The sequence below is a fragment of the Megalobrama amblycephala genome, linkage group LG17 (assembly GCF_018812025.1).
Source record: "Megalobrama amblycephala isolate DHTTF-2021 linkage group LG17, ASM1881202v1, whole genome shotgun sequence".
NCBI classification, from domain to species: Eukaryota; Metazoa; Chordata; class Actinopteri; order Cypriniformes; family Xenocyprididae; genus Megalobrama; species Megalobrama amblycephala.
Window position 1 is genome coordinate 43,155,927 of NC_063060.1, and position 26,228 is coordinate 43,182,154.

At 37.5% G+C, this 26,228-nt stretch overlaps 1 protein-coding gene across 1 annotated transcript in view; it reads left to right on the forward strand.

The window, feature by feature from the left end:
* Positions 1–26,228, forward strand: part of LOC125250308 (corticotropin-releasing factor receptor 2) — a 66,274-nt gene that overhangs the window by 6,491 nt on the left and 33,555 nt on the right. The window contains exons 3-5 of the mRNA XM_048162837.1: positions 17,881–17,966; positions 22,441–22,547; positions 24,035–24,152. Of these exons, the coding sequence (XP_048018794.1) occupies positions 17,881–17,966; positions 22,441–22,547; positions 24,035–24,152 (311 nt within the window). The remainder of the gene's footprint in view (positions 1–17,880; positions 17,967–22,440; positions 22,548–24,034; positions 24,153–26,228) is intronic.

Sequence of the window (26,228 nt, forward strand, 5' to 3'; positions counted from 1 at the left end):
TTTATTACTGTATTCACGGAGACAAGAGAGCCGTCGCTATTTTCATTTTTAAACACTTGCCGTCTGTATAATTCATAAACACAACTTCATTCTTTATAAATCTCTCCAACAGTGTAGCATTAGCCGTTATTCATGGAGCATAGCCGCAAACTCATTCAGAATCAAATGTAAACATCCAAATAAATACCATACTCACATGATCCGATGCATGCATGCAGTATGCATGACGAACATTTTGTAAAGATCCATTTTGAGGGTTATATTATCTGTGTGAACTTTGTTTATGCACTGTATTATAGTCGAGAGCTTGGGGTCAGGGGGCGTGAGGATTTAAAGGGGCCGCACGCTGAATCGGTGCATAATTAATGATGCCCCAAAATAGGCAGTTAAAAAAATGAATTATAAAAAATCTATGGGGTATTTTGAGCTGAAACTTCACAGACACATTCAGGGGACACCTTAGACTTATATTACATCTTTTGAAAGAACGTTCTAGGGCACCTTTAATTATCTTGCTGTCAATGCAGGCCTCACTGAGCCATCCGATTTTATCAAAATATCTTAATTTGTATTCTGAAGATGAATGAAGGTCTTACGGGTGTGGAATGACATGAGGGTGAGTAATTAATGACAGAAATTTCATTTTTCTTTAACTAACCCTTTAATACACATTAATCATGAACAAATCATTAGTAAATGACCAGTATATAATTCACTGATATATTAATAAGTACTTTCAAGATGGCCTATTAAAAGCACTTATGTTAGCTATTTTTATTTTTTAATGAATAATACATTTGTTTTTAAGTGAATAAATATTTAAAAATTTAAATATCCAAATTAAACCAGTCAATTTGGGACGCCGGGGATTTGGAAGATTTGAGATTTGGAAGTCAATTGCTTTCACTCAGAATATTACTGTACTAAAAGTCTGTTATTATTAGAGGTCATTTGGCTCAGTAGTGCTCAACAATGCTAGTTTTGTAATGGATAAACTCGCCCAAATCTCTGTCCTCATTATTTTGTATAAGCAGACCCACAGGGGATCTGTGCGCACAGAACTAAAGCTCTGCAGAATTGAAAATCTTGTCATTCATAAAACCTTTGCTTTTTGTATGCTCATTTATTAAATGTTTTGACTATTTTAATGATACTTTCATCTACCAATAAGCCTGTAGTACTCTTAGCTCTGCAGAATACATTTTACTTTTGTGTTTAAAGACATTTTTTTCAGAATTCAGATAAAATGTGAAAGTTTGCATCTGGGCCTATAAAGGCCCGTTCACACTAAGAACAATAACTATAAGGATAACCATAACCATAACTCTATCAGTGTCCACACCAGCAGACGATATCATTCTGTTATTCATCATCTCAGTGCAGTCATGTGTTACAGCTGACTCAGTTTGTCCTGGTTGACTTGAGACGGTTAGATCACTGAGAAAAACGGTCTCTCTATAGGATAGTAAACATAAACATTCGTCATTCTATTGAAGTGGCACTGGGGATCTTTGTGTTTGTATCATGCTATTTAAAGACAAATACCTTCCAGAATAATTGAACGTTTGCTAAGCCCCCTGTTAAAATATTACTGATCAAATCTACCTGGTCGTCCACCATCTCAGAGAAGCTTGTTTTGATTGAATAATGTCTAATTAAATTGTCAACTGATTAAACTGAAACACTCAACTAAAGTCATATTAAATGTGATAATGACTATGGAGTTCTATAATACTATAAGCGTCTTGTAGAAACATTAAGAGCAATTCTGTTCACTTACAATATTGAGAACCAACATTATGGTCAAGTTTACACTTATACGTTCAGCTTATATAGTGCTGTGCAATAATATATTTTACATTTTGCTTTGATACAAACAATCATGCAGCCAAGATTTGTTATATACGTAACATGTTTTATATGAGTGTGCTGTATGTATGCTGTTAAGTTGGATGTACTAAATATCAAACTTTAAATATATTCCTGGGAAATAATATACTTTACATGTTGTGATGATATAAACAGTCAAGCAGTTAATATTTGCTATATATTACTTAACGTGTGTACTGTATGTATCCGGGTAAAGTTGGAAATACTTATAATAGATGTAGTTGTAGGTCTTTATGTGTTGACATTAAAGATTATGAAACTTTTGTTCAATTTAAACTATTTGATGTAGTGATAATCCTAATTACTATTTGTGATGTGTATCACTGCCGTGGTTAAATGATGCATATCAATGAGAAGGTTAAAATTTCAATCATACCACCCACTCCTGAGCAGTTTAATTGAGGAGTTAATTGAAAGTCAGAGCATAATACGTAAACACATCACATTTTACATAGTACATAATTTATTTAGTGCCTTAGGGTGCAAGCGAAAAGCAACTGTGGCAAAGAAGAAAAAAGTCTGATTGATGTTGGATAATGGAGAATAAACCTCTGGAGAAACCAAGCAACACCAGGGGGCAGTTCTCCTCTGCATGGCCATACAGTCCAAATATACCCATCCAGCACAGCATGGTGGGGTCCAGATGTGTGTCACCTGGGCTGTCTAACTGGGGCCCAGCCAGTTTTGTCCACGGTTTCCATGGAGGCCCCACATGGGTTAGCCCAGATGAACTGAACACTGCTCAGTGTGCACACTACAGGCTGTTAAATGTAACAGAAACATGCTGGAGTTAATGAGATAATTAGGTGATAACGAGCAGAATCACCGAAGGACAGAGGAACAACAAGAACTACAACTTCAGCCACAGCCTTCGATGAAATCGACTGAAGATAAAAGACATTAAATCTCTGAAGATCTGATTAAACATCTCCACAAATCTCTAAATTAAGAGGTTTAGATGGAGATTAAACATCTCCATCTAAACCTCTGGTAATTCTCAATAACAACTTCTGTGTATGTGTGACAGAAATAAAGTCAGTCTGGTTAGTAATAAGTGAAGCTGGTAATGCTGTTTGTGGAGATGTTTAATCAGATCTTGAGAGATTTAAGGTCTTTTATCTTCAGTCGATTTCATCGAAGGCTGTGGCTGAAGTTGTAGTTCTTGTTGTTCCTCTGTCCTTCGCTGATTCTGCTCGTTATCACCTAATTATCTCATTAACTCCAGCATGTTTCTGTGTTACATTTAACAGCCTGTAGTGTGCACACTGAGCAGTGTTCAGTTCATCTGGGCAAACCCATGTGGGGCCTCCATGGAAACTGTGGACAAAACTGTCTGGGCCCCAGTTAGACTGCCCAGGTGACACCCATCTGGACACCACCATGCTGTGCTGGCTGGGATAATGTCTATAATTGAATAAATATGAGATCCATCCAGGATTGAACATTAGAGAGAGAGCAGCAGCAATAGTTCATGTTCTGTTATAGAAGCTTGTAGAGATGCAGACGTTGAATAATTGAGATGCCCCTCGCTGAACACATGGCACAGGTCACGTTTTGTAGGTTTGTTCGGAAGGAATGAAAAAACTGGACTAATATAATATTAGCGTAGATGACATTCAATTAATTTAAGAGTCCACCTTTAAAGGGTTAGTTCAACCAAAAAAGAAAGTTCTGTCATTTATTACTCACCCTCATGTCGTTCCACACCCGGAAGACCTTCATTCATCTTCAGAACACAAATGAAGATATTTATATCTTTATATATTTAGCTGAAATCCGATGGCTCCGTGAGGCCTTCATAGGGAGCAATGACACTTACTCTCTCAAGATCCATTAATGTACTAAAAACATATTTAAATCAGTTCATGTGAGTACAGTGGTTCAATATTAATATTGTAAAGCGATGAGAATATTTTTGGTGCGCCAAAAAAAACAAAATAGCGACTTATTTAGTGATGGCCGATTTCAAAACACTGCTTCAGGAAGCATCAGATCATAAATGAATCAGTGTATCGAATCTTCTGTTCGGAGCGCCAAAGTCACGTGATTTCAGCCGTTGGCAGTTTGACACGTGATCTGAATCATGATTCGACACACTGATTCATTTGTGCTCCGATGCTTCCTGAAGCAGTGTTTTGAAATCGGCCATCACTAAATAAGTCACTATTTTGTTTTTTTTGCCGCACCGAAAATATTCTGATTGCTTTATAATATTAATATTGAACCACTGTACTCACATGAACTGATTTAAATATGTTTTTAGTACATTAATGGATCTTGAAAGAGGAAATGTCATTGTTCCCTATGAAGGCCTCACGGAGCCATCGGATTTCAACTAAAATATCTTAATTTGTGTTCCAAAGATTAACGAAGGTCTTACGGGTGTGAAACGACATGAGGGTGAGTAATAAATGACAGAATTTTCATTTTTGGGTGAACTAACCCTTTAAGGGGTTGGGGTCATTTTAGGGTTCTGATGAATGCACTGACAGGGGCCCCTTAAAAGTTTTGCTTAGAGTCCCCAGAAGTCTAGTACCGACACGGATTGACACCCAATCCTAATAATATTTAAGACTGCATGGCAATGTTTTTCCATTGCATGATGCACTCAGCAAATAAAGCTAAATAATAGCATGACTTGTGCATGTCAGTAAGTGATACCTGCAATTAAATCACTGCAAAATTCTGTGAATCTCAATCTGTTGAATGACTAGCTCTGCATTAGACAAGCTGCATTTTCAATGCATCTCAGCTCTACACCACCATAATGCAGTAATCTTTAAACCAGATCCAGCATGCCCAAATGTGACAGAAGAGTGCACCACTAACCCACTAGTAAAAATGTATTTATAACTTGTTTTACTGTAAGTGATTTTGTGTGTACTCTCATCCTTGGGTTGGGTTGAATATATTTATTTGAATGTGGATCAGGTACATTTTGAGGTGGCTTAAGCTCTCGAGCTTTGACAGAATTATTTCAGTCCCATGACAGAGCCGGTAGTGAGAAGAAAATGTAAAAATAGATTGAGCTGATAAAGACGGCTATTTTTATACAGCGCCTCCCATCTCCTGGTTAGATTTTTCCTTCCATTAAGATTCATTTTGAGCTCAACAATCTGCCAACCTTTCAGTATCTAATCAATTATAGTCTTTGAAACAGTTCTCCGAATGTGCCACATACAGTGGCTCCAAAAATAAATATATATAAATAAATATCGGCACCTAAACTACTTTTAAAAATATATGAATACCTTTGCATTATGTGCTGAAATATAATAAGACAGCATTTAAAAAAAAAAAAGTTTTTAAATGATAAACAATAGATATATTGTTCAAAATAAAATAATGGCAAAAAAAGTATTTCACATGCCATATGGTGTGATGTTTTCTTTTGCAATGATATTAATACATTTACAAGTGTGCCCTAATTTTTGTTTTTGGGTGAATTATTTCTTTATTTTCTATATTCTCTCTCCCATGTTCCAAACCTGTACATTGCTATTTTTATTCTATAGTGCACAAAAGAAGACATTTTGAACAATCTATATACAGCTCTTTTCCTTTTCTCTGCTGTTGCAGCTCTCAAATTTCATTATCTACATGTTCAGACATGGCACATTGTGTTAGACTGCGTCACACACTAGAGCTAATAGTGTTTGGTGTCACTGAAATCAAACTTGGCATGGAGTGTCATGACAAATGAGATTTCAGGGCTTCAAGAATGTCAGTGCAATTAAATCAATGGGAAAGCATTTCTCACAAATATCCTTTATTCATTATATTTATAACTGAGATCATCTTGTATTTACTCAATTCATCTTTTGTCTTACACAGCATTTCTAACGGTTTCTGTTAAGCTTTATGTAAAGCACAATGCTATTAGTCCTCTGTGACATTTCCAAAGGGAACTTCCTCAAGGACATGCCTAATCTTTCACTCCTAACCCTCTGTCTACTCGTAGAAATGTAACATCATAAGAGACTGTCGCCAATGCCCAAATGCTTCTCACAATGCACATCACATCTGATAAAGTCTTTCCAAATGTAAGGACTAAATATTAAATTAAGTAATCCAGCATTTTATTTACATGCATTCCGCTACTCAGTACGGTGAGAATTTGTGTGGACCTGACAAAACTGAACAGCGCTGTTAGACAAGAGTTTATTTTGCCCTCAGTAGACCACACACTAGGCCAGTTAGACAGGGCAAAAATCTTCACTAAATTAGTTGCCAATTCTGAATTTTAGCAGATCTGTTTGGCTGAAGAGTCTTAAAGGTGCCCTAGAATAAAAAAAATTGAATTTACCTTGGCATAGTTGAATAACAAGAGTTCAGTACATGGAAATGACATACAGTGAGTCTCAAACTCCATTGTTTCCTCCTTCTTATATAAATCTCATTTGTTGAAAAGACCTCCGAAAAACAGGCGAATCTCAACATAACACAGACTGTTACGCAACAGTCGGGATCATTAATATGTACGCCCCCAATATTTGCATATGCCAGCCCATGTTCAAGGCATTAGACCAGGGCAAAACGTCTGGATCTGTGCACAGCTGAATCATCAGACTAGGTAAGCAAGCAAGAACAACAGTGAAAAATGGCAGATGGAGCAATAATAACTGACATGATCCATGATATCATGATATTTTTAGTGATATTTGTAAATTGTCTTTCTAAATGTTTCATTAGCATGTTGCTAATGTACTGTTAAATGTGGTTAAAGTTACCATAATTTCTTACTGTATTCACGGAGGCAAGACTGTCGTTATTTTCATTTTTTAAACACTTGCAGTCTGTATAATTCATAAACACAACTTCATTCTTTATAAATCTCTCCAACAGTGTGTATTGTTAGCTTTAGCTTTAGCACTATCAAACTCATTCAGAATCAAATGTAAACATCCAAATAAATACCATACTTACGCGATTAGACGTGCTGCATGATGAACACTTTGTAAAGATCCATTTTGAGGGTTATATTAGCTGTGTGAACTTTGTTTATGCTGTTTAAGACAGTCGCAAGCTCGGGGGGCGGGGAGCACGAGAATTTAAAGGGGCCAGAGCCTGAATTGGCGCATATTTAATGATGCCCCAAAATAGGCAGTTAAAAAAATGAATAAAAAAATCTATGGGGTATTTTGAGCTGAAACTTCACAGACACATTCAGGGGACACCTGAGACTTATATTACATCTTTTGAAAACATGTTCTACGGCACCTTTAACAGTTGACTACCTTCATTAGGCCATTTTCTTTCAAGAGGCTTCCATTTGGGATCTCTAGTGCTCCAGAGCTGTTTCAGATAAGAATGTGCCAGATTTTGGAGGAACTGGTCAGAGCCGTATGTCACATGGTTAACATCCTCATATATGGAAGATGACCTGAAGAAAATTACATTAGACTGGAGTCTGGACGCAGCATTAAGGAAGCTCTGGAGTGCTGGCCTAACACTTAACAAAAAGAAGTGTGAATTTGCTAAGACTGAAGTCAGGTTCTTAGGTCACAAGCTGTATTCTGTGGTATTACAGTCCCACTTGGGCAAACTGGCTGCAGTTCAATGCGTGAGCCTATTAATGTGTCTGGGGTACGCAGTTTTCTTGGAATGATGAACCAACTGTGAGACCCTGTGAGACCTCCATAAAAATCTGTGGTCCTGGTATGCAACACAGCAGGAGTCATTTGCATTGCTGTAAAAGAAGCTTATCGCCACGCCAACTTTAGCATTCGTCCTTTATTGTGGGAGGGATGATCGTTCAATAGTTCAGTGATGCATGGAAACCCATAGCATATGCGTCCATGAACTCCAACTGAGCAGAGAAATGCTCAGATACAGAAGGAGTCCCTAGCTCTTGTTTGGGCATGTGTTTCGCTAATTGAAAAGCATTTCCTTCTCGAGATGGACCATAGGCCACTTCTGAGCTTGCTGAGCACAAAACTTCTAGATGAATACCACAAAGGTTCAGAATGAGACTTATGAGATATATTTATGAGATTAACCATGTTGAAGAAAACAGACATGGTGTCCAGGATTCCCTGAATGAGTGATGTAAGGGATGTTGACTCAGCTCTCATGGAAGACACAAATATTTATCTTGCCCAAATAGGGAATAGCTTCCCTGCATCAATATAAATAGCTGGTTGGACAATATTCGCCAAATGTTAACGAAAGACCCTATATGCAGCCAAGTAATGAGGTTCCACAAACACGCGTGGCTGATATTGGTGCATGCCAAAGACAAACTCAGACCTTATAGGCTGGGCAGTGTCCAAAAAAACCTAGGTAGCTGACTTGCTGCCTCGCTGCCTTATCAAGCAATGACTTGTAAGGCAGCGTTTGTGCATGAAGTCACCTCATAAAACGGATTTCAAACAGACTTCTGAGGCGGTGTAACAGTTTAATGATCTACAGCAATATAGCGCAAACTAAACAAATATTTAATTACTACAGTAGTAATTTCTCGATAGAAATGACATCAAAAGTGGAAAACCTTTGTCAAAAATGTACATTTACTCACAAACTGGCCAGCAAACGCAACTTTCGGATGCCATCTTTATTTTTCTAGCTCAACTGTCCCAGAATGGAAAGCACAGGATTGTGGGATATCAAAGGCAGCTAAGGATACATCTATGGCTGCCTTGAAAAATCAGATGAAGGCATCTCAGGAAACAGGAAGTGAAGCTAACATTGGATTCAGACGTGCCTTGATGCCTTTCTACCTTGAAATGTGTCCTCCGAAGGCAGCATTTTCCAGTTTTCGGACGCAGCCATGATTTCCTTCCTCACCAGACTGCTTCTACATAGTACAAGGTTGATTATAATTACCTCACTCCAAAGTTCAATTTTTCTTCACAATCATCAGGCACAAAGAGCAAGACAGTCTCTGTGGCGGCCTGGTCTAAGTTCACAATTGCGAACAGTGGTGCAACAATATGATGAATGTAAAAGGCTTCATGATGGGTGAAGAACTACTACAAACTACAGACTTTCCACTTCATCCATTACAGAGATCTGCTACAGATTTGTTTGAACTAAAGGGATACAAGTACCTTTTAACAGTCGAATACTATTCAAGAGCTGTTGATGTGGATAATTGTCATCAACTTCCTCAGCAACCATAACAGAACATCTAAAAGCTTCTTTTTTTTTTTCTTTCAAGCCCAAGACACTAATATCTGACAATGGGGCAGCAGTGCTCACATCCAGGAGTTTTCGAGTGAGTACACTTCAAGCACATAATGAGCAGCCCATGGTAACCCCTAGGGAAATAGTGAAGCAGAAAGAGCTGTACAAACGGTCAAAACAACTCCTGGGGAAAACATCAGATCCATTCAAGGGCTTGCTTGCACACCGCTCTAAACCACTTGCAAATGGTCACAGTCCAGCTGAGCTCTCAATGGGCAGAGGATTGAGAACTGGCCTTCCAATGCTACCACCACTTCTCACACAAAACTCCCAGATGCTAACCGTTTGAATCCAGTCTATGTGTTGGCACAAAAAAAAAATGCAACAAGAGACACAGAGGTAGATCTTTGTCACCACTGAAGTCTGGAGATACTGTTTGGATTAAGGACCACACCATCACTGGTAAAGTGATCTGACAGCAGGCCCCAAGGTCACTTTTCTTGAAAACCGCACATGGAAATATTCAACGCAACGGACTGGCATTGGTGCAACTTTACAACCCTGAAAAAGGAAATGAGCAACCAATTGCCTGGCCAGACTTATTTGAAGTTGACCACATACCTGACAGCCAGACGCCCACAATCCACCATTCAGCTCAAACCCCGCGGCCTGCTATACCTACCCGACATGGATCTTACACAAGGTCAGGATGTTTATCTGCCCCACCATGATGAATGAAGCTTTAGTTCATGGCCGGTGATCAAAGAGGCAGAATAATCCTCTCACTGTGTGTGTTCAGTGTCCAACCTGACCTCCTTATAATAAAAAGGAGACAATATTAATGTGAAAGAACAAAAGAAACAAAAGGATTGCAATGTTAATAAAGCAGAAATGTTCTCCTATGTTAGAGAAGTATTTCACATAGGCACGTAAAAATGGGTAAAATGGTTACAGTATGTTTATTACACCAGAATAATAACATATTTAAGAAAACAAGTTCATTGTTCTGGGGAAGGGGAGATGTAGTGATATCAAGTTGGTGAGATGAGATGAGACGAGCACATTCTGAAGTTAAATTGTGGGTAAATGGAAGGTAAATATTCTTAAATACAACAGTTGAGGTATTTTGAGAACAAGATATATTGAGGTCAATAAAAACTTATGACAACAAATCAACTTAAATTCCCCTCGGTGGATAAATGAAAGAAAAGGATGGTGGGCTGGTAAAACTAAAGTGAGAATTATTTACCAAGTGCAAAGGGAAAACAGTGAGAAGATGTGAAGGCATCTATTGTGAAGACTTCTAAAGAGTCAGAGAGAACAGTGACTGCGGAGGAGAGAGCGTTTGATTCTCCCAACATAGGCGCCAACACAGGCATGAAAAAAGCGTCTCAGAGCAATTAAATGATCATAAAGTTGGATCCAAGTTGCATAAAGGCTTATATCAGTGACTGTAAAAGTATATCTCCCTTTTGGTTGTTTTTAAGGCTATTTGAGATGGACCTTGTAACATTTATTTTCTGGTTATCACTTCTGCTCAGTTTCAGCCTGACATGTTTGACGGCACCGAGATGAATCATTCTTCAATGGTGGTGGCAAAGATTCCCATACTGACAAATAAAACAACTAATTCTGCTCTTTTTTCGCCCTAGAAGTGATAAAATCTCATTGTTGCCCATTTTACTAATGGGCCATTTTTTACTAATCACATGTATACCTTAAAGGGATTATTGTTGTACTAGATGGTTGTATGGAGCCACACCCATATTTGCTCATTCCAATGCTATTTTATGTGTGCAATTTGCAAAAGAAGGTGAAAAAATTATCTTTAACAGTCGGTGGGTGTTTTGTGAGTGTGAGACATTTCACTGCAGTTCTATTCTAGGTAAAACAAGTCTAATGCAAAAAAAAAAGAAAAAATGTAGGATCCTATTCACTACAACAATGGTCTGTTCTAAGCTATACAGAGTATAGCTTTATAAATTTGATGTGGACATTGGGAACTTGTTCTTGAAAGAATCAGGCCCTGTTTCCACCTGCAGAACGAGAAAGACACATACTCGTTTCCACATGGTATTTTAGTCTGCCTATTTTGTCCACTTTCAACCTCTTTTGTCCTGATTTCTTTGAGGGGAAGGTCTATGTAAATGTATGGGTTTTCTCAGATCTTTCAATCTAAGAGACAAAATAGGCTCGTGCAATTTACATATGAACATGGAAAAACATATGGAGAGCACCAGCTTTCATTTCTGCTCTGACAGCCGCAATACCACACCAAACGCTGTGAGTGTGTGTTAGAAATCAGGAAAGGTGAGAGAATATTGTGCTTGAGTCAATACATTATAGCGAAAATAATAGTTGGAGAATTTTTGACAGGAAACATCATTATGTTTTCCCAAATCTGTTTTTGATCAGATCATTAAAAGCAGCTAAACTCTGAGAACGTTTTCAGTCCAAGGATTTAGTAACCAAATACATTCAATCAGTCAGTCCAAAACACTGCTAATGCAGAGAAAACCCATCCATTTACATCAGAGATAGCAGAGAGAATAGTGACTCATGTCCAGTTTTTGATCATTCCAGTGCTGCTTTTAGAAGAACACCTCTCTCATATTCAGAGATTGTTTCTGAGCCTTGTGACTCCTCCGTTACAGCGCTGAGTGACTGAACAGCAGGTCAAAACCTCCAACTGGTGCCTGAGCATTATGATAGCAAACTACAACTCTCAGCTGAATAAAACAATCCAGTGTCTCGTTTAGAGCTGCACGATTAATCATATCGCAATCGCAATCGCGATGTCAAGCTTGTGCGATTATATGACGCAAAATGCTGCGATTTTATGAAATAAAATAATAATAAGTTAATAAAAAAATAAAAAAAATACATGTGTGGACACAACAACCCATTATCTGAGAGCTGTTTGCCCATTTTATACACCGCTAATAAAAAGAAGACCAGTCAGTTTCAGTTTAGGCAGTGGCATGTGTGGCGCGCACGGTCATGACTTTTCTGGTGTGCAGCGCAGAGAACGGGTAAAGATGGATGCGGAGCAAACGGTCACTGAACTGGTGGCAAGAAAAAACGCTACCTCTGTTATATGGCGATATTTTGGCTATAAGATTATAAACCCAGATTAGTAGTGGTTGAAGAGGAAAGAGGATTTAATTCGGTATCGCACGCAGCGCTGTTATCGGTGCGCACATGACGCACATACATACCAGGCTCGCGCGCACAGAGAGAGAGAGAGAGGCGCGTTATAGCTCGCGAACTCCAAATTGATTTCTCTTTCGCGTCCTCAGTGCACTTGGATGGTCACATACACGCATTATGTCAGTCAAAATACCCCTCTCAGCAAGTATTCATGTAAACACATTCAGTTATGTCTTAATTGAACGAGGTGAGAATTCGGATGTAGGCCTATATCTGTCCGATGTGTGCGTGCATGTATGTCTTACTCTTAAAGTGACAGCAACCTATAAATACCTGCTGTTGTCTGTCATGTAAATCAAACAACAAAACACAGCTTTAACAAAGATTAATCTATATTAAATTTATACAATGAACAGTGTCATTTTACATTTAATTATTACATTTCTGTGCATGAAAATTAATACTACAGTTAGACCTTATACTTTATTTGTAACTTTATGTAGTATTTATCTATGCTTGTTGTAATTGGTGTACAGTACTTGTTCTTTTTACAGTCTGTTCACTTGCCTTTAATAATGTATTATTTAGGCTAGCAGTTTATGCTATGGTATCAGAATAGTTTAAGTGGGCTAAGTAATAAATGCAAAGTTAAGTTACCCCTATCCAATTTTTTATTTTTTTTGTGCTGATCCGAAAAATGATCCGATCTGTGACGTCATAACCGTGATGTGATCCGAACCGTGAGCTTTGTGATCCGTTGAACCACTACAGATTAGTAAAGAAACAAATATCTTAAATGGGATTATAACAAGTTTGCAGTAATGCAAAGATGTTATTTAATTTCATAAAAATATTTTAATTTGAAAACGCTGTGCATTTGTTTGCTGTTGTTGATAGTTTGAGTTGAGAAATACACATTTCAGCATTATCAGTAATCTGTGTGTGTATTTTCATTGAGAACCAAGCAAGATGACTCCTGATACTATTTGATTATTATATCGCTATCGCAAATCGCAATCGCAATATTGACCTCAATAATCGCAATATGACATTTTCCCCAAATCGTGCAGCCCTAGTCTCGTTAGTAAAGTTTTGAAGGATGGCGAATGTAATCAAGGTAAAAATGACTGCAGTGACATCAGTGTTGGGCACGTTACTTTAAAAAAGTAATTAGTTATAGTTACTAGGTACTTCTCACAAATAGTAACGGAGTTAGTAACTGAGTTACATCATTATAAAAGTAACTAATTACCAGGAAAAGTAACTATTGCGTTACTTTAAAAAAATAAAAATAAAAATATGGCAAATAAATTGAATGCCCCCAATATTACATATAAGTCTAAGAATCCTGCTCCTGCTCACGACATGAAATTTCTCTGTACTGTGTTGGTAGCCATTAAAGAAAACGTAGTTTCATATTTATGTTTAAATAGTCCTATGTTATGTTTTAAATCTATTTATTCGATTATGAAAAGTGAACAGCGTGAGTAAGATGCATCATAAGATGCGCAAATATATCGGGAGACATGGAGTGGGTCAGACATGATTTTAAACACTACATTAAGTTTTGTTTAATAGAAAGCCTCTCTTTAAAGTGAATTTCGTTTTGTAAAAATTGTATCTTAATTTTAATCAATGTTTCATCAACCAACTGCTTGGATTTAATATATAACAAGCAAATATAGCAGACAATAAAATCATGACATGGAGGCGCGGGCGCGATCACTGGCGCGTGAACTGGAGCGCGTCTTAGGCTAAATGAACCGAAACTCAGAGGCTGCTTGCCTCGCAGATATGAGAAATATATCTATAGAATGCTTGAAATATCTACTTTAACGAAAATGAAGTAATTAAACACGAAAAGAAAGAGGCTACTCTGATTATATAGCCTAATCCGAATGAAATGTGTGTTATCTCTCTAGGCGTGTCCATATGAGCAGATGATCAGCAATGAGAACAGCCTACACTGATTCAGAAAACATTACTTTATTAATAAACAATTAAAATGTCTCCTTACTGTTTTTGTCACACTCATAATCATTACTTTTGCCGGTTCTTTATGGCAATTATGCGTGCCCTTGAGTGCTATATAGCCTATATTATGTAAACGCTCCTTATTATGGTTTATTCTCTCCAGTATTTAAGAAATTAAATTAATATAAATGTGATTAGTCAACTAATAGCTTAAATGAACAACTACTAGTCGACTAGAAAAAAACTCATTTCACATATTTTCGATCAAGCATCAAAAAGGGTATTCTGGTTTGAGCTCGCGCTTCGCGCGCATGCTCTGACGGACACACACACAGCACATCATACATTATTATCAGTTTAAAATTATATTTGTGTATGACTAACCGCAGCACACACCAGAGTTATTTATAACGCCGTTATTCCCATCACTGAGTGACATACAGGAATAGTACATTAGGCACATGTGAGTCTGTTATTTTTAATGCATAAACAAACAGTATATGTGCGCTCTCGCACATTTTTGCACAAGCACATTTTAATATGGTTGCAAGATTGTTAAAGGGTACATAACACACACAGTTTCTGCCAATCTCATGTTAATCTTGAGTACCTATAGAGTAGTATAGCATCCTTCATATCTCCAAAGAGTCTTTAGCTTTATCAGATTTATAAAAGATAGATACGTTGTACCAAGTCTTTCCGAAAACAGCCGAGCTCCTGGAGGCGTGCCGTGGGCGAAGCTAAAGAGTGACAAGCATGTGCAGCTTTTGCGTAGCGATCATCTGCAAGCTATCGATGGTCAGCTAAACAAATGTAATTTAGCTCCACTTAACGCTAGGTTCTTTGGGAAGCAAGGTTATCTTTTCCTCACAACCAAAAACACACTTCTTTGGTGACATTGTTGATTTCATAGTCTAAAAACAAAGTAATAAATCTTTCTCGAGAAAATCCTATGCAGCACTGCTGACGACTTTCATACAGCCGAATGAAGCGTGTTAAAGAGGCGTGTTTTGAAGGAGTTTAAAAAATGCTTTGTGTTGGAGTTTGATATTTATTCCCAATTTTTGTAAAAAAAAAGTAAAAGCGGCAGCCCCTCAAGGACGACTGAGCACACAAATAAACAATCATAAATAGTCCAGGCCTGGTCCTCTCTCGTCCATCACTGTCATCGCTCCTCCTTTTATCCTTCTGTGCTCCTCAGTGAGAGATACGAGACCGGTGTGGCATACAGGTGGCGCTCATTATCAGTCATGCTACTTCTTGCCACATACTTCATTATTGATTTTCTTGAACTCAATCATCCAACTACACAGACTGTTAACACTCAACAGTTGATGTCCTTCTTAAAATTTCTATGAATTTTAACTTTAAAATTGTAACTCATTTTCTCAATCTTGTTTTTTTTTTTTCAATTGAACATGCAAGTAGGGCAGTTGTAGCCTAATGGTTAGAGAGTCAGACTCGTAACCTGAATGTCGCGGGTTCAAGTTTCAGTATTTGCAGGAAATGTAGGTGGGAGGAGTGAAAGAACAGCACTCTCTTCCACTCTCCTTACCCGCAACTGGTGCCCTTGAGCAAGGCACCTAACCCCCAATCACTCCCCGAGCGCCACAGCAAAAATGTCTGCCCACTGCTCTGTGTGTGTGTGTGTTCAATACTCACTGCTGTGTGTGTGCACTTGGATGGGTGAAATGCAGAACACAAATTCAGAGTAGGACACTTTACTTAGCTATACGTCACACCACTTTCATTAAAGTGTGGAAAGCTCTCTTCAATTGAGGATACTTCTGTCCTCTTCTCCATTAAGTAAGTGGCAGAGAAATTGAATTTACAATCCATATATTAAATTATTAATTGGGTTTATGCATAAACATGCTCAGACACAAAAACATTAAAGCTATTTTTTTTATTATAACTTTTCCTTCTAACATTGTGAAGGGCTCACATACTATCCTTTTTGGCCTTCATAAACTTAAGTGCTTTACTTAAACAAATGGAGGAGATGCGCTGTGACACTAAACTCATTTGTCTAACTCATTGTGACCCAGACTGATGCTGTCACACCCCACAACCTCATCATCTGCAGAAAAAAACTGTTACTCACTTACACCAAAGTACACATATAATGTTGGATGTCAAGATACAAGTTGTGAAGATATTTCGCTGTAACTTTGGATTTTTTTAAGGTTTGTGCCACAATTTGGAGTAGTTTTGTCAATTATAAATTGTATAATTTAAAAAACTTGTTGCTTTTTGAGATAAAATAACATTTAGTGATCATCAAAATATGACTTTTTATATTGACCATGTAATATGTCAGTAATATGACTTTTTATCACTGACAAAAACAGGACTGTAAGGCTGATAGGGTGGACTGATTTGATTATCACTTGTAATGTAATACTGTTGACCAACCAACTCTGATGCTAATCAAATAAGTCATATTGACTTCTGCAGAAAAGTATACCATATCTTACCCTCAGGACTCATGGTGGGTCTTTCTCGAAAGTAGGGGTGGGCGATATGGCAAAAATATCGTATCACGATTTTTTAGACAGGGTCACGATTCTGGTTTTTATGACTATTTTGCAAGTTACTGAGCAGTACGGCCAAAACCAATTTCCCTATTTTAAAAATAAAACCCCATAAAATAAAATGGTAACACTTCAGTATGGGGAACAATTATCACTTTTAACTAGTTGCTTTATAGACTATAAACTATTCATCAGCTAACAGATCATCTTGATTCGTTTTCCAAGACCTCCAACCAAACCTCAAATGAATGAGCAAACCCTTTTCAACATTCTACGCCACAGAAGGCAATCCCCATTCAAAGATGCAACCCAAGAAATGCAAACTGAACTTGTGCATTAAGAAAGTCTCATTGATAGCCTCATTTTATAGCCTCATTGAAAACTCAATGCAAGGTTTAATTAATGATTGATGGTTCATGCAGGTCAGGTCTACGAAGTTGGTTCAAGGGAGAGCTGCAGAGCAGGCCAAAGACTCTGATGTGTGTGCTTATTTTCAAGGGTTTTTCAGCATGTTAAGGGCCCCAAAAGCACTTAAAACCTTGAACAAAACATTAATATTCCTTAGGAAACCAATAGGGCCCTGCGCACTTGCAGTGTTTGGGCACTAAAAAGCTGAAACAAGAAGTGACTTGAGTCAAAAGAGAAGTGCGTTGAGTATGGATAGAAAAGCTGACTCTCTATTAAAATGGCTGTAATAACGAGGATAACAGGATTTTGAAAAATCTAATTAAGTTCACAAGTGCAGCTTGGAAAAGAGATTAGAATTTTCCATGAAATTAAATAAATAAATTAATATAAAATAACCAGAGCAAAGCAAGAAAATTTAAGCATGATGGATTTTCAAAGATATGCAAAATAACTCCTTGGAATAAGAAACTAAGTAAATCCTTCAGTGCCTTTACATATTAAATGCTGAAATACTCAAATGGAAACAACATATCAAATAGGTAAACTCTAAACTGGAAGCTTTACCTTAGACAGAGCCAACGGCCCCTGAAGTAGGGTAGAATTTAAATGAATCAATGCCATTGAGTTGTTATAAATCGTGTGTATTCAGCAAGTTCTTGAGTGAGAACTTTTTTCAAAGAAGTACTTGACTTTAACTTATGTGAATTTGAACTTATTATGTTTGCTGAGCAATTAAAATGTTAAACTCTTTGGGCTTTAAGAACTACACTGACCTTTGAATTCCTTTCATTCCCTGCAGGAATTGCTTACAGAGAGTGCTTGGACAATGGTACATGGGCACTGAAAAGTAACTACTCCAACTGTGAGCCCATTTTAGAGGAAAAGGTGGGTAAATGTGTTATTAATGTGTTATTTAGTTGTACTCTAATTAACTCTACTGTTTTGGCTTTAGTGATGTCCACAGGGTTGTTTATAACATTTCATTAATGAAAAAAAAAAATAGCTGCAGGCAGCAGTGATCGATCATAACTTGATTTCTCTGGAAAGAGTAAGTTCACAGAATGCTTTTTACAAAAACAAACCAAAAGGGAGGAGGATTTCTTCTCTGTGATGCACAGAGTTAAGATTGCCTGCAATGACAACAAGCTTAGTCCAATAATGCTGTAACACACCTCCCCAGACCGTGACGGACACTTCACCTCCAAAACAATCCCGCTCCAGAGTATAGACTATGGCATAATGCTCAGTCTTTCAGCAACAAATGCGAGTCCAAACATCACCCTTTGTGAGATAAAAATCATGACTCATCAGTGAAGAGCACTTTTCACCAGTCTTTTTCAGCAGTTGTGCCCACAGGCGACATTGCCAGTGATGTCTGGGAAGGACCTTCCGTACAACAGGCTTACAAGCCCTCAATTTAGCCACTCTCAACCTATTGCGAAAAGTCTGAGCACTGAATTGTGCATTCCTGATGCAACTCAGGCAGTTGCTTTTGCCATCCTGTGCATGTGCCGCATGTATGATTTTCGGATGTACTGATCCTGTACAGGTGTTGTTACACGCAATCTGCAAGGACAATCAGCTGTCCTTTCTCTCTCCCTATAGTACTGTCTTAGATATCTCACAGTACAGACATTTTGTTGCCCTGTCCACAACTGCAGTCCTCGTGCTTCCATGCAGCATGTTAACACTTGCAGTTTTTCAGAGTCAGTAGAAACGTCTCCTTAGTTTTTATAGCTGTAAACTTCCTACCATCTGTAAGCTGTTAGTGTCTTAATGATCATTCCACAGGTGCATGTTTATTTTGATTTTGCAAAGTTAGCTTTAATTAGCGTGTAAAGGGACTTTTTTTGCTGAGTTCACTAAATAATAAGTTAGTCCAACATGTTCTCCAACCAATACGTCTGTATAGGTCGTTTGTCACTTCCACTTTCATTTTAATGCATTGTTCTCTTTTATCTGCGTCATATTTCGGGTTTCGTGTAGCTCAATTGGCAGAGCATTGCAATATATAACAATATGCGATCATGCGATCATGGGTTCGATCCCAGGGAACGCATGTTCTCATAAAGTGTATAATAAAAAATATATATGAAAAAATGAGTTTTGCTAAATGGAAATAAGACAAATGGTGTTAAAAGTCCACACATTGCATTTAAATGAACACGCATTTTGTAGAGATGTTCCGATACCCCTTTTCCATTCCCGATACCGATTCCGATACCTGAGCTCAGGGTATCGGCCGATACCGAGTACTGATCCGATACCAGGGTGCAGGGCTCTGAACTGGTTCAAGGAACGAAAACGAACGAAATTTTGACCGGAACGTAACCAGAAACGGAAACTGAATCAGATTTAATAGTTTTTAACAGAAAAGCTCAATTGAAATGGCCATTAACTGGTTAATAACGTTATTTTTTCGTTCTATTTAATATTTTGTTTTGGCAGTCAACCAATCACGAATTCAAATAGTACATCCTATGCAAATGTGACGCTGACGCATCCAAAGTGAGTGAAATGCCCGTGTTGACGCTCTAAAGTGAGATATGCCCACGCTAACGCGCTCAGGCTCAGCTGTCATGTCATCATAGGTTAGGTAAGTTACAATGGCAATGCCCTGGCATTAGTTTTTCCGATGATATATGTCACCATTAGGCCTACATTTAAGTGAAAATGAATGTCAAGTAGGCTAATATGCAGCTTGTTGTGCGTTTTGAAACCAGCGAAAATTACAGGATATGTAGAACATGAGTTCACACAGCCACATCACGCACATGCAGCGGTTCAGAATAAAACTATAGGCTAATATAACACATATACAACAAAAGGGAATATTTAGGCCTATAGGCTACGCGAAATATTTCACCATATAATTAGGTCTAAATATTAACAAAACGAAAGTGGTTCATTGTGGCGCACTCCAGCGATCTAGGAAAGGAAACAGACATTCTGCTTGTTTTCGTTATTTAAATGTCTTTTGTAAATGTATGAATTATGTCTGGCTTTTAAATTACGACCATAAACCATAAATTACAAAGTACAGTTTAGGAAAAAAACGTTCCAGTGGTCGCGCCGGCGCCTCATGCGCGCGCACACAAATTCTTGCATTGCTTACTTGATATCGCAGCTCAGCTGTTAAATATTAAAATAAAATACAATCAACCAAACATATAAAACTTTACACTGCTCAATTAAATTCTGTAATACAATCTGCCATCCTGTGACCACCGCCTGACTGTGCTGTTATGTGAAGGAGGTTGTCGATAATGCGAGTGAAGTACAAAGCTTACATAATAAACAGCCTAATAGTTTAGCATTCGTCTCGAAAATGGAAACAGTGCCGAATGAGAAAGGTATGCTTCAGATTCACTTTAAATTAATTCGTTTAGCATCTTATTTAGTTTTATTTCTAATAAATAACCCTGTTTTTCACTTCTTCGCTGCTCTAAACAGTGGTTGCTTATGGCAACACAGCACAACTTCCTGTGTTTGCATTCTGAGAAGAATTGATTTCCGATTTGCTGCGTTAAGCAAAGATAGCGGTCACAACTAGATATTGTTTAAAAAAATGGTATCGGATCGGTACATGAGTTTAATTACTCGCCGATACCGATGCTAGAATTTTTTCTGGTATCGGTGGTATTTCCGATACTAGTATCGGAATTGGAACAACCCTAGCATTTTGATTGGTTACGACAGTCATATGTAATTTCATGACAACAGACGTAATACGACACTGTCATTATTTCTACGGCAGCTAGAGGGCGCATTACTTTAAAATGTGAATATAGGTGCTTGAAAAACAACCTATAAGGTCAGGGTTTTTTTTGGAGGACAGTGTCAGTTAGTCTGACAGTGCACAGATAAGAGAATATGGACGTCTCCAGTCAGTAAACGAGATATGCCTTTTTGTCTGCTGCAGACCTTACCGAACAGGAAGTGATTAAACAGCAGGAAGTGATTAAACAGCAGGGAAACCTATCCCAAAATTGTAGAATCCGACTTAATATGAGGTGCCCGACATGCATCATGTTGGCACAACTACTGTGCTCCAAAGGCGTTGTTGCGTGGAACACGAGTGAGAAAACGGTTGTTTAAAATGCACAGTTGAACTGTTGTTGTCTAAAATGCAGACTGCAGTGAAACTGACAGAGCAGAATCTCAAAGACAGGGAGGAGAAAGGCAGATATTCTTGGACGGTCTGACACAGTTCTCTGATTATTAATATGAGGGGCCCAACATGCACCATGGGGACACACCCTGTTGTAACCGCAATGCTTGTGTGTACCAAAGTCCAAATCGACAGTAAACAAACATGTATACAAACCGAAAGACATCACATCGCAAGCTTTCAGACTTGAACACAAGTCTTCATGTGTAAAATGCAGAGCCTCAAGCTCCACATCAGCTCTCCATCATCCCGACTCATGCAACCGCAGAACCACAGTGTTGGGGATGGCCCCCCCCTTCTCTTTTTCTCAAGAGAAAGCGTACTTCAAGTGAAACACTTAATTTTATAATGAATGCAGTGTGAGTAGTTGATGAGCCGTTGAGCATGGCTTTCACATGGCAAAGCCAAAACACTTAACTCATGAGTGTCCTCTGTCAAAATAAGCAAGGACATGGATGCACACACTGATGAAAAATGGCATTGTGTTCCAAGGGAAGATAAACTCTACATGAAGTGAATCGCTGAAACACAAAACTCTGGAGATAGAACGGGCAGATAAATTGTCTTAACCTAAGAAGAAATATCTGAGGAGTGATGACACTTGAATTTGGTCCTTTATAAGATCTTCTAAAATATCATTGCAGTTATTCTCTTTTTTGTATTATTTACATTACTTATGTAAAGTTTCCCTGAGCAACTGAAACGGATTTGATTGGTTTAAATCATATAACACAACATATAATCCATTTGGCCCACTTATTATGAAACAGCACATATTTTACATAATAAACTGCATTAACATGATACTGAATGCTGTGTAACCAATATACTTTTGTAACTGATCAATAGAATTCTGCTCACTCCATATCATTTACTCATGCATCAGTCTACTTCTCACTTCACTTCACATGACTTCTACATCCAAACATTCTGCAAAAGGACAATTAGAATCCTTTAGTATGGTGTCACAGTTTTGTAACCTCTTTCAAGGACTCATGAGAAATATATAAATGTTTCAGGTCTTTTGGAAGATTCCATAAAATATTAAGCAATGACAAAATGGTCACTGAGTATTGATTTGTGCTAAAATTGTAATCATTTATCATATTATATCATATCATATGGTAGGAAGAGACTGAGTTACTTCTTTAATCATGGCAGAAATAATAATGAATCTGTTTTCCACAGAGGAAGTACCCAATGCACTACAAGATAGCCCTCATCATAAACTACTTTGGTCACTGTATATCTGTTGGAGCTCTCGTTATTGCCTTCATTCTCTTTCTGTGCTTGAGGTAAGTGTGTCAATGATTTTCAGTACTATAGTTTGTGCCAAGGCCTTGTTCAAAGATAAGATATGTTTTGAAAATTAAGTAAACTTAGAGATAATACAGATTGTATATACACTAATGGGTAGTTTCGGTTATTATTTACTCTAATTTTCTCTTTTTAATGAAACACTGAAAGACACACTCTAAAAATGCTGGGTTAAAAACAACCCAAGTTGGGTTAAATATGGACAAACCCAGCAGGTTGGGTTAAAGGGCACCTATTATGCACTCTCAGAAATTAAAGTACATAATTGTACCTTCAGGGGTACAATGGCTTGTCACTGGGGCTTCACAAGATGTAATATAAGTCTCTGGTCTGGTCAAGTTTCGGCTTAAAATACCCCACAAATTTGCCCCTATTTGGGAGTGACCAAAAACATGCCTTTTACTATATTACTATATTGCTGGCTAAAAAATAAATGCAAAATTGGTTGAAAAAAATGGCTGGGTGAAAACAACCCAATCCCTGGGTTTGTCCATATTTAACCCAGAATGTTTTAGGGTGCAGTTTTTGAAGAAGGCACTATTTATGTATATACTGTGTATATGTATTGTACTTTTAATGCCAAAGAATGGGGCATTTTAATTTTATTTTACATTCAAAATGACATAAAAGCATATAAAATGATGCTATTTTGTATGAAAAAGAGACAAAAGTCATTACACTGTGTCATGGATTGTCTGTCTTTCCTTGTGCTCTTAGTATTTTAGTTTGTATTTTGCCTTATTCACTAGCCACTGTTCTGCAGAGTATAGCTCCAAAAGAGGGTAAGAATTCCAGAGATAAGTGTTTCCACACTGAAGATAACACTATACAGTGTGCAAGACTGCAGGATTAGCAAGAGTGAGTAGAGTGGGTGCAGGTGTGTAAGATTAAAAGTCTGGGGAGATTGAACAAGTCTTGGCAGGAGGTGGAAAACCTGGGAGCATGACAATTCTTTATGGAAAGATAATGAATTCCAAACTATATTATGAGTCATTATGAATGCACTGTAATGCATTTGTAATACCTTTTAAATGGATTCAATTTAATGTGTAATTCCTCCTCTGCTGAGAATCAATACACATAATAACAAAAATATTGACACCCCCCCATCCGCCATCATGTCAAACAGATAGTCACGGTCCAAACACATGACATTGGCTGAGATTCTCAAACACAGAGCAATATTTTCACAGTGTTGTGTAAAATAAACATATGAATCACTTGAAGAAATTAAACATGCCATCTTTAAATATGCAGAGCTCACAGAAAGTGTTACTGAACATTTCCTTAAACATGCTCAGAATAATTCATCTTTTAGATATGATTTTTGTTTGTGTCTCTGGCTCTTAGCTCTTTGTCTCATATTCATGCTCATGTATTTCCATAATCAGCTTGTGCAATGCTAAATCTGTGTCACAGTGTAATTGCTGAAATGATTGTTTCATTTATCTTTTTTAAATTCAAGGAGCATCCGATGCCTTCGCAACATAATCCACTGGAACTTAATTACAACTTTCATTCTGAGGAATGTAATGTGGTTTTTGCTTCAACTGATTGACCAAAACATTTATGAGACAAATGAGGTATGAAACACTTTTAAACTTATTTATCAGCCTATTAATATTTAAACGGATCAGCAGGTTTCTAACATTTACATTTATGATGTTGGCAGACGATTACTCACAGATATTGCTTTCAAAACAGTAGCTGATGATATTGCATGGAGTAGATTTTTTAATTAAGAATTTAATTTTTGTCTGCTGGAATAAACTGCCTCATTACAATCTTCCAGCATTTTTATTTCCAACTTTTAAGTAATTGACGGTGAAGAGAAGATATACAAATTCTGTCAAAAGTATTTAATGTTGCAATTTTTCCACCATACTATGCTAATTTAGACACTCTGTAAAGAATGACTGTAATCTTCACTGATACAAACACAAGAGCTTTACAAAAGACCGAAGTAACAATGGGATTGTTGTGCGTGGCTTTGCTTTTATAACATGGTTACACCATAATAAAAATGAAAATATGATACTTTCAGATACTTTTAGATGTACAACCCCAAATCAAGAAAAGCTGGGACACTTTGTAAAATGTAATAAAATCAAGAATCTGTGATTTGTTAATTCTCTTAAGAAAACATATCCAGTGTTTTCACTGACCAACTTAATTATATTTTGTAAATGTAAACAAATTTTGATTTTGATGGCTGCAACACACTCCAGAATAGTTGGGACAGAGGCATGTTTACCACTGTGTCACATCACCTTTCCTTTTAATTACAATTTTTAATCATTTGAGAATTGAGGATCCTAATTGTTGCAGTTTTGCATGTGGAATTTTTGCCTGATCTCACCTGATACAAGACATCTGCTCAACAGTCTGTGCTCTTTTTGATGATGGGCCATACATTTTCAATAAGAGTCAGATCTGGTCTGCAGGTAGGTCAGTCAAAGACATTTCCTCTACGGTGTAATGTCTACGAAACCATTTTGTTTTTGCACATGCTGAATGAGGCCTGGCATTGACTTGCTTCCCAGGAAAGAAGTCATGGCAGTATATGTACCTGTATGAACCCAATTTACACCTCCACATCAATGGTACCTTCACACATATGCGAGTCACTCATGCCGTGTTCTCTGGCCCCCCAGCACCATGACAGATGTATGCTTTTGCACCTGTCACTGATGAAAGTCTGTATGGCCTTTGGGTCTGAGAACTCGAACACACAGCATACATTTCCTCTGTCTTTTGGACCATCTGAGATGAGCTCGGGCCCAGAGATCTCGGCAGCATCTCTGTATAGAATTAATGCATAAGTTTCTCCTTGAGTAACAGAGATTCAAGTTGCATTTCTTGGTGCAGCGGCAGACTGTGGGACGGCTTTCCAAAGTACTATTGAACCCATGTGGCTATATTTAACACAGCAGCATGACGGATTCTCATGCAATGTCATCTGAGGGCTCGAAGGTCATGCACATTTAACAATGGTTTCCTGACTGGCCCTACACAGCATGAGATTTCTCTGTATTCCCTGAATTTTTTCACAATATTATGTAAGCTAGTGCTGAAAGAACTAAATACTTTGCCATCTTGCATTGAGAAATGTGATATTTGAACTGTTAAACAATTCTCTCATGATATTCTCTCATGAGCCACGACCCATCTTTGCTGGCAAAGACTGAAATGATCCCAAACACAATACTCTAACCTATTACCAATTAACCTGCTAATTATGGACTGTTTCAAAACCGTTTAACGGATATTCTGTGATCTTTTCACTTTTGCCTCTGTCCCATCATTTTTTGGAGTGTGTTGCAGCCATCAGAATAAAAATAGGTTTAGATTTAATAAATACAATTAAGTTGGTCAGTGAAAACATTGGAAATATTTTCTTTGTACTTCCGTCAGTTAAATAAAATTGAAAGAGAATTAACATATCACAGATTCTTGATTTTATTACATTTTACAAAATGTCCCAGCTTTTCTTGTTTTGGAGTTGTATATGATTTTTTCTTCAGATCAACACATTTTTTTTTTTCCATATCCTTATAATACAAGTAAATGGGTTCCCAAATGTTGGCACCTGTTCACCTAGCTACTGTTCAGCATCCATTGAACAAAAATGTTTGCTTTTCAGGGATTATATAATATAT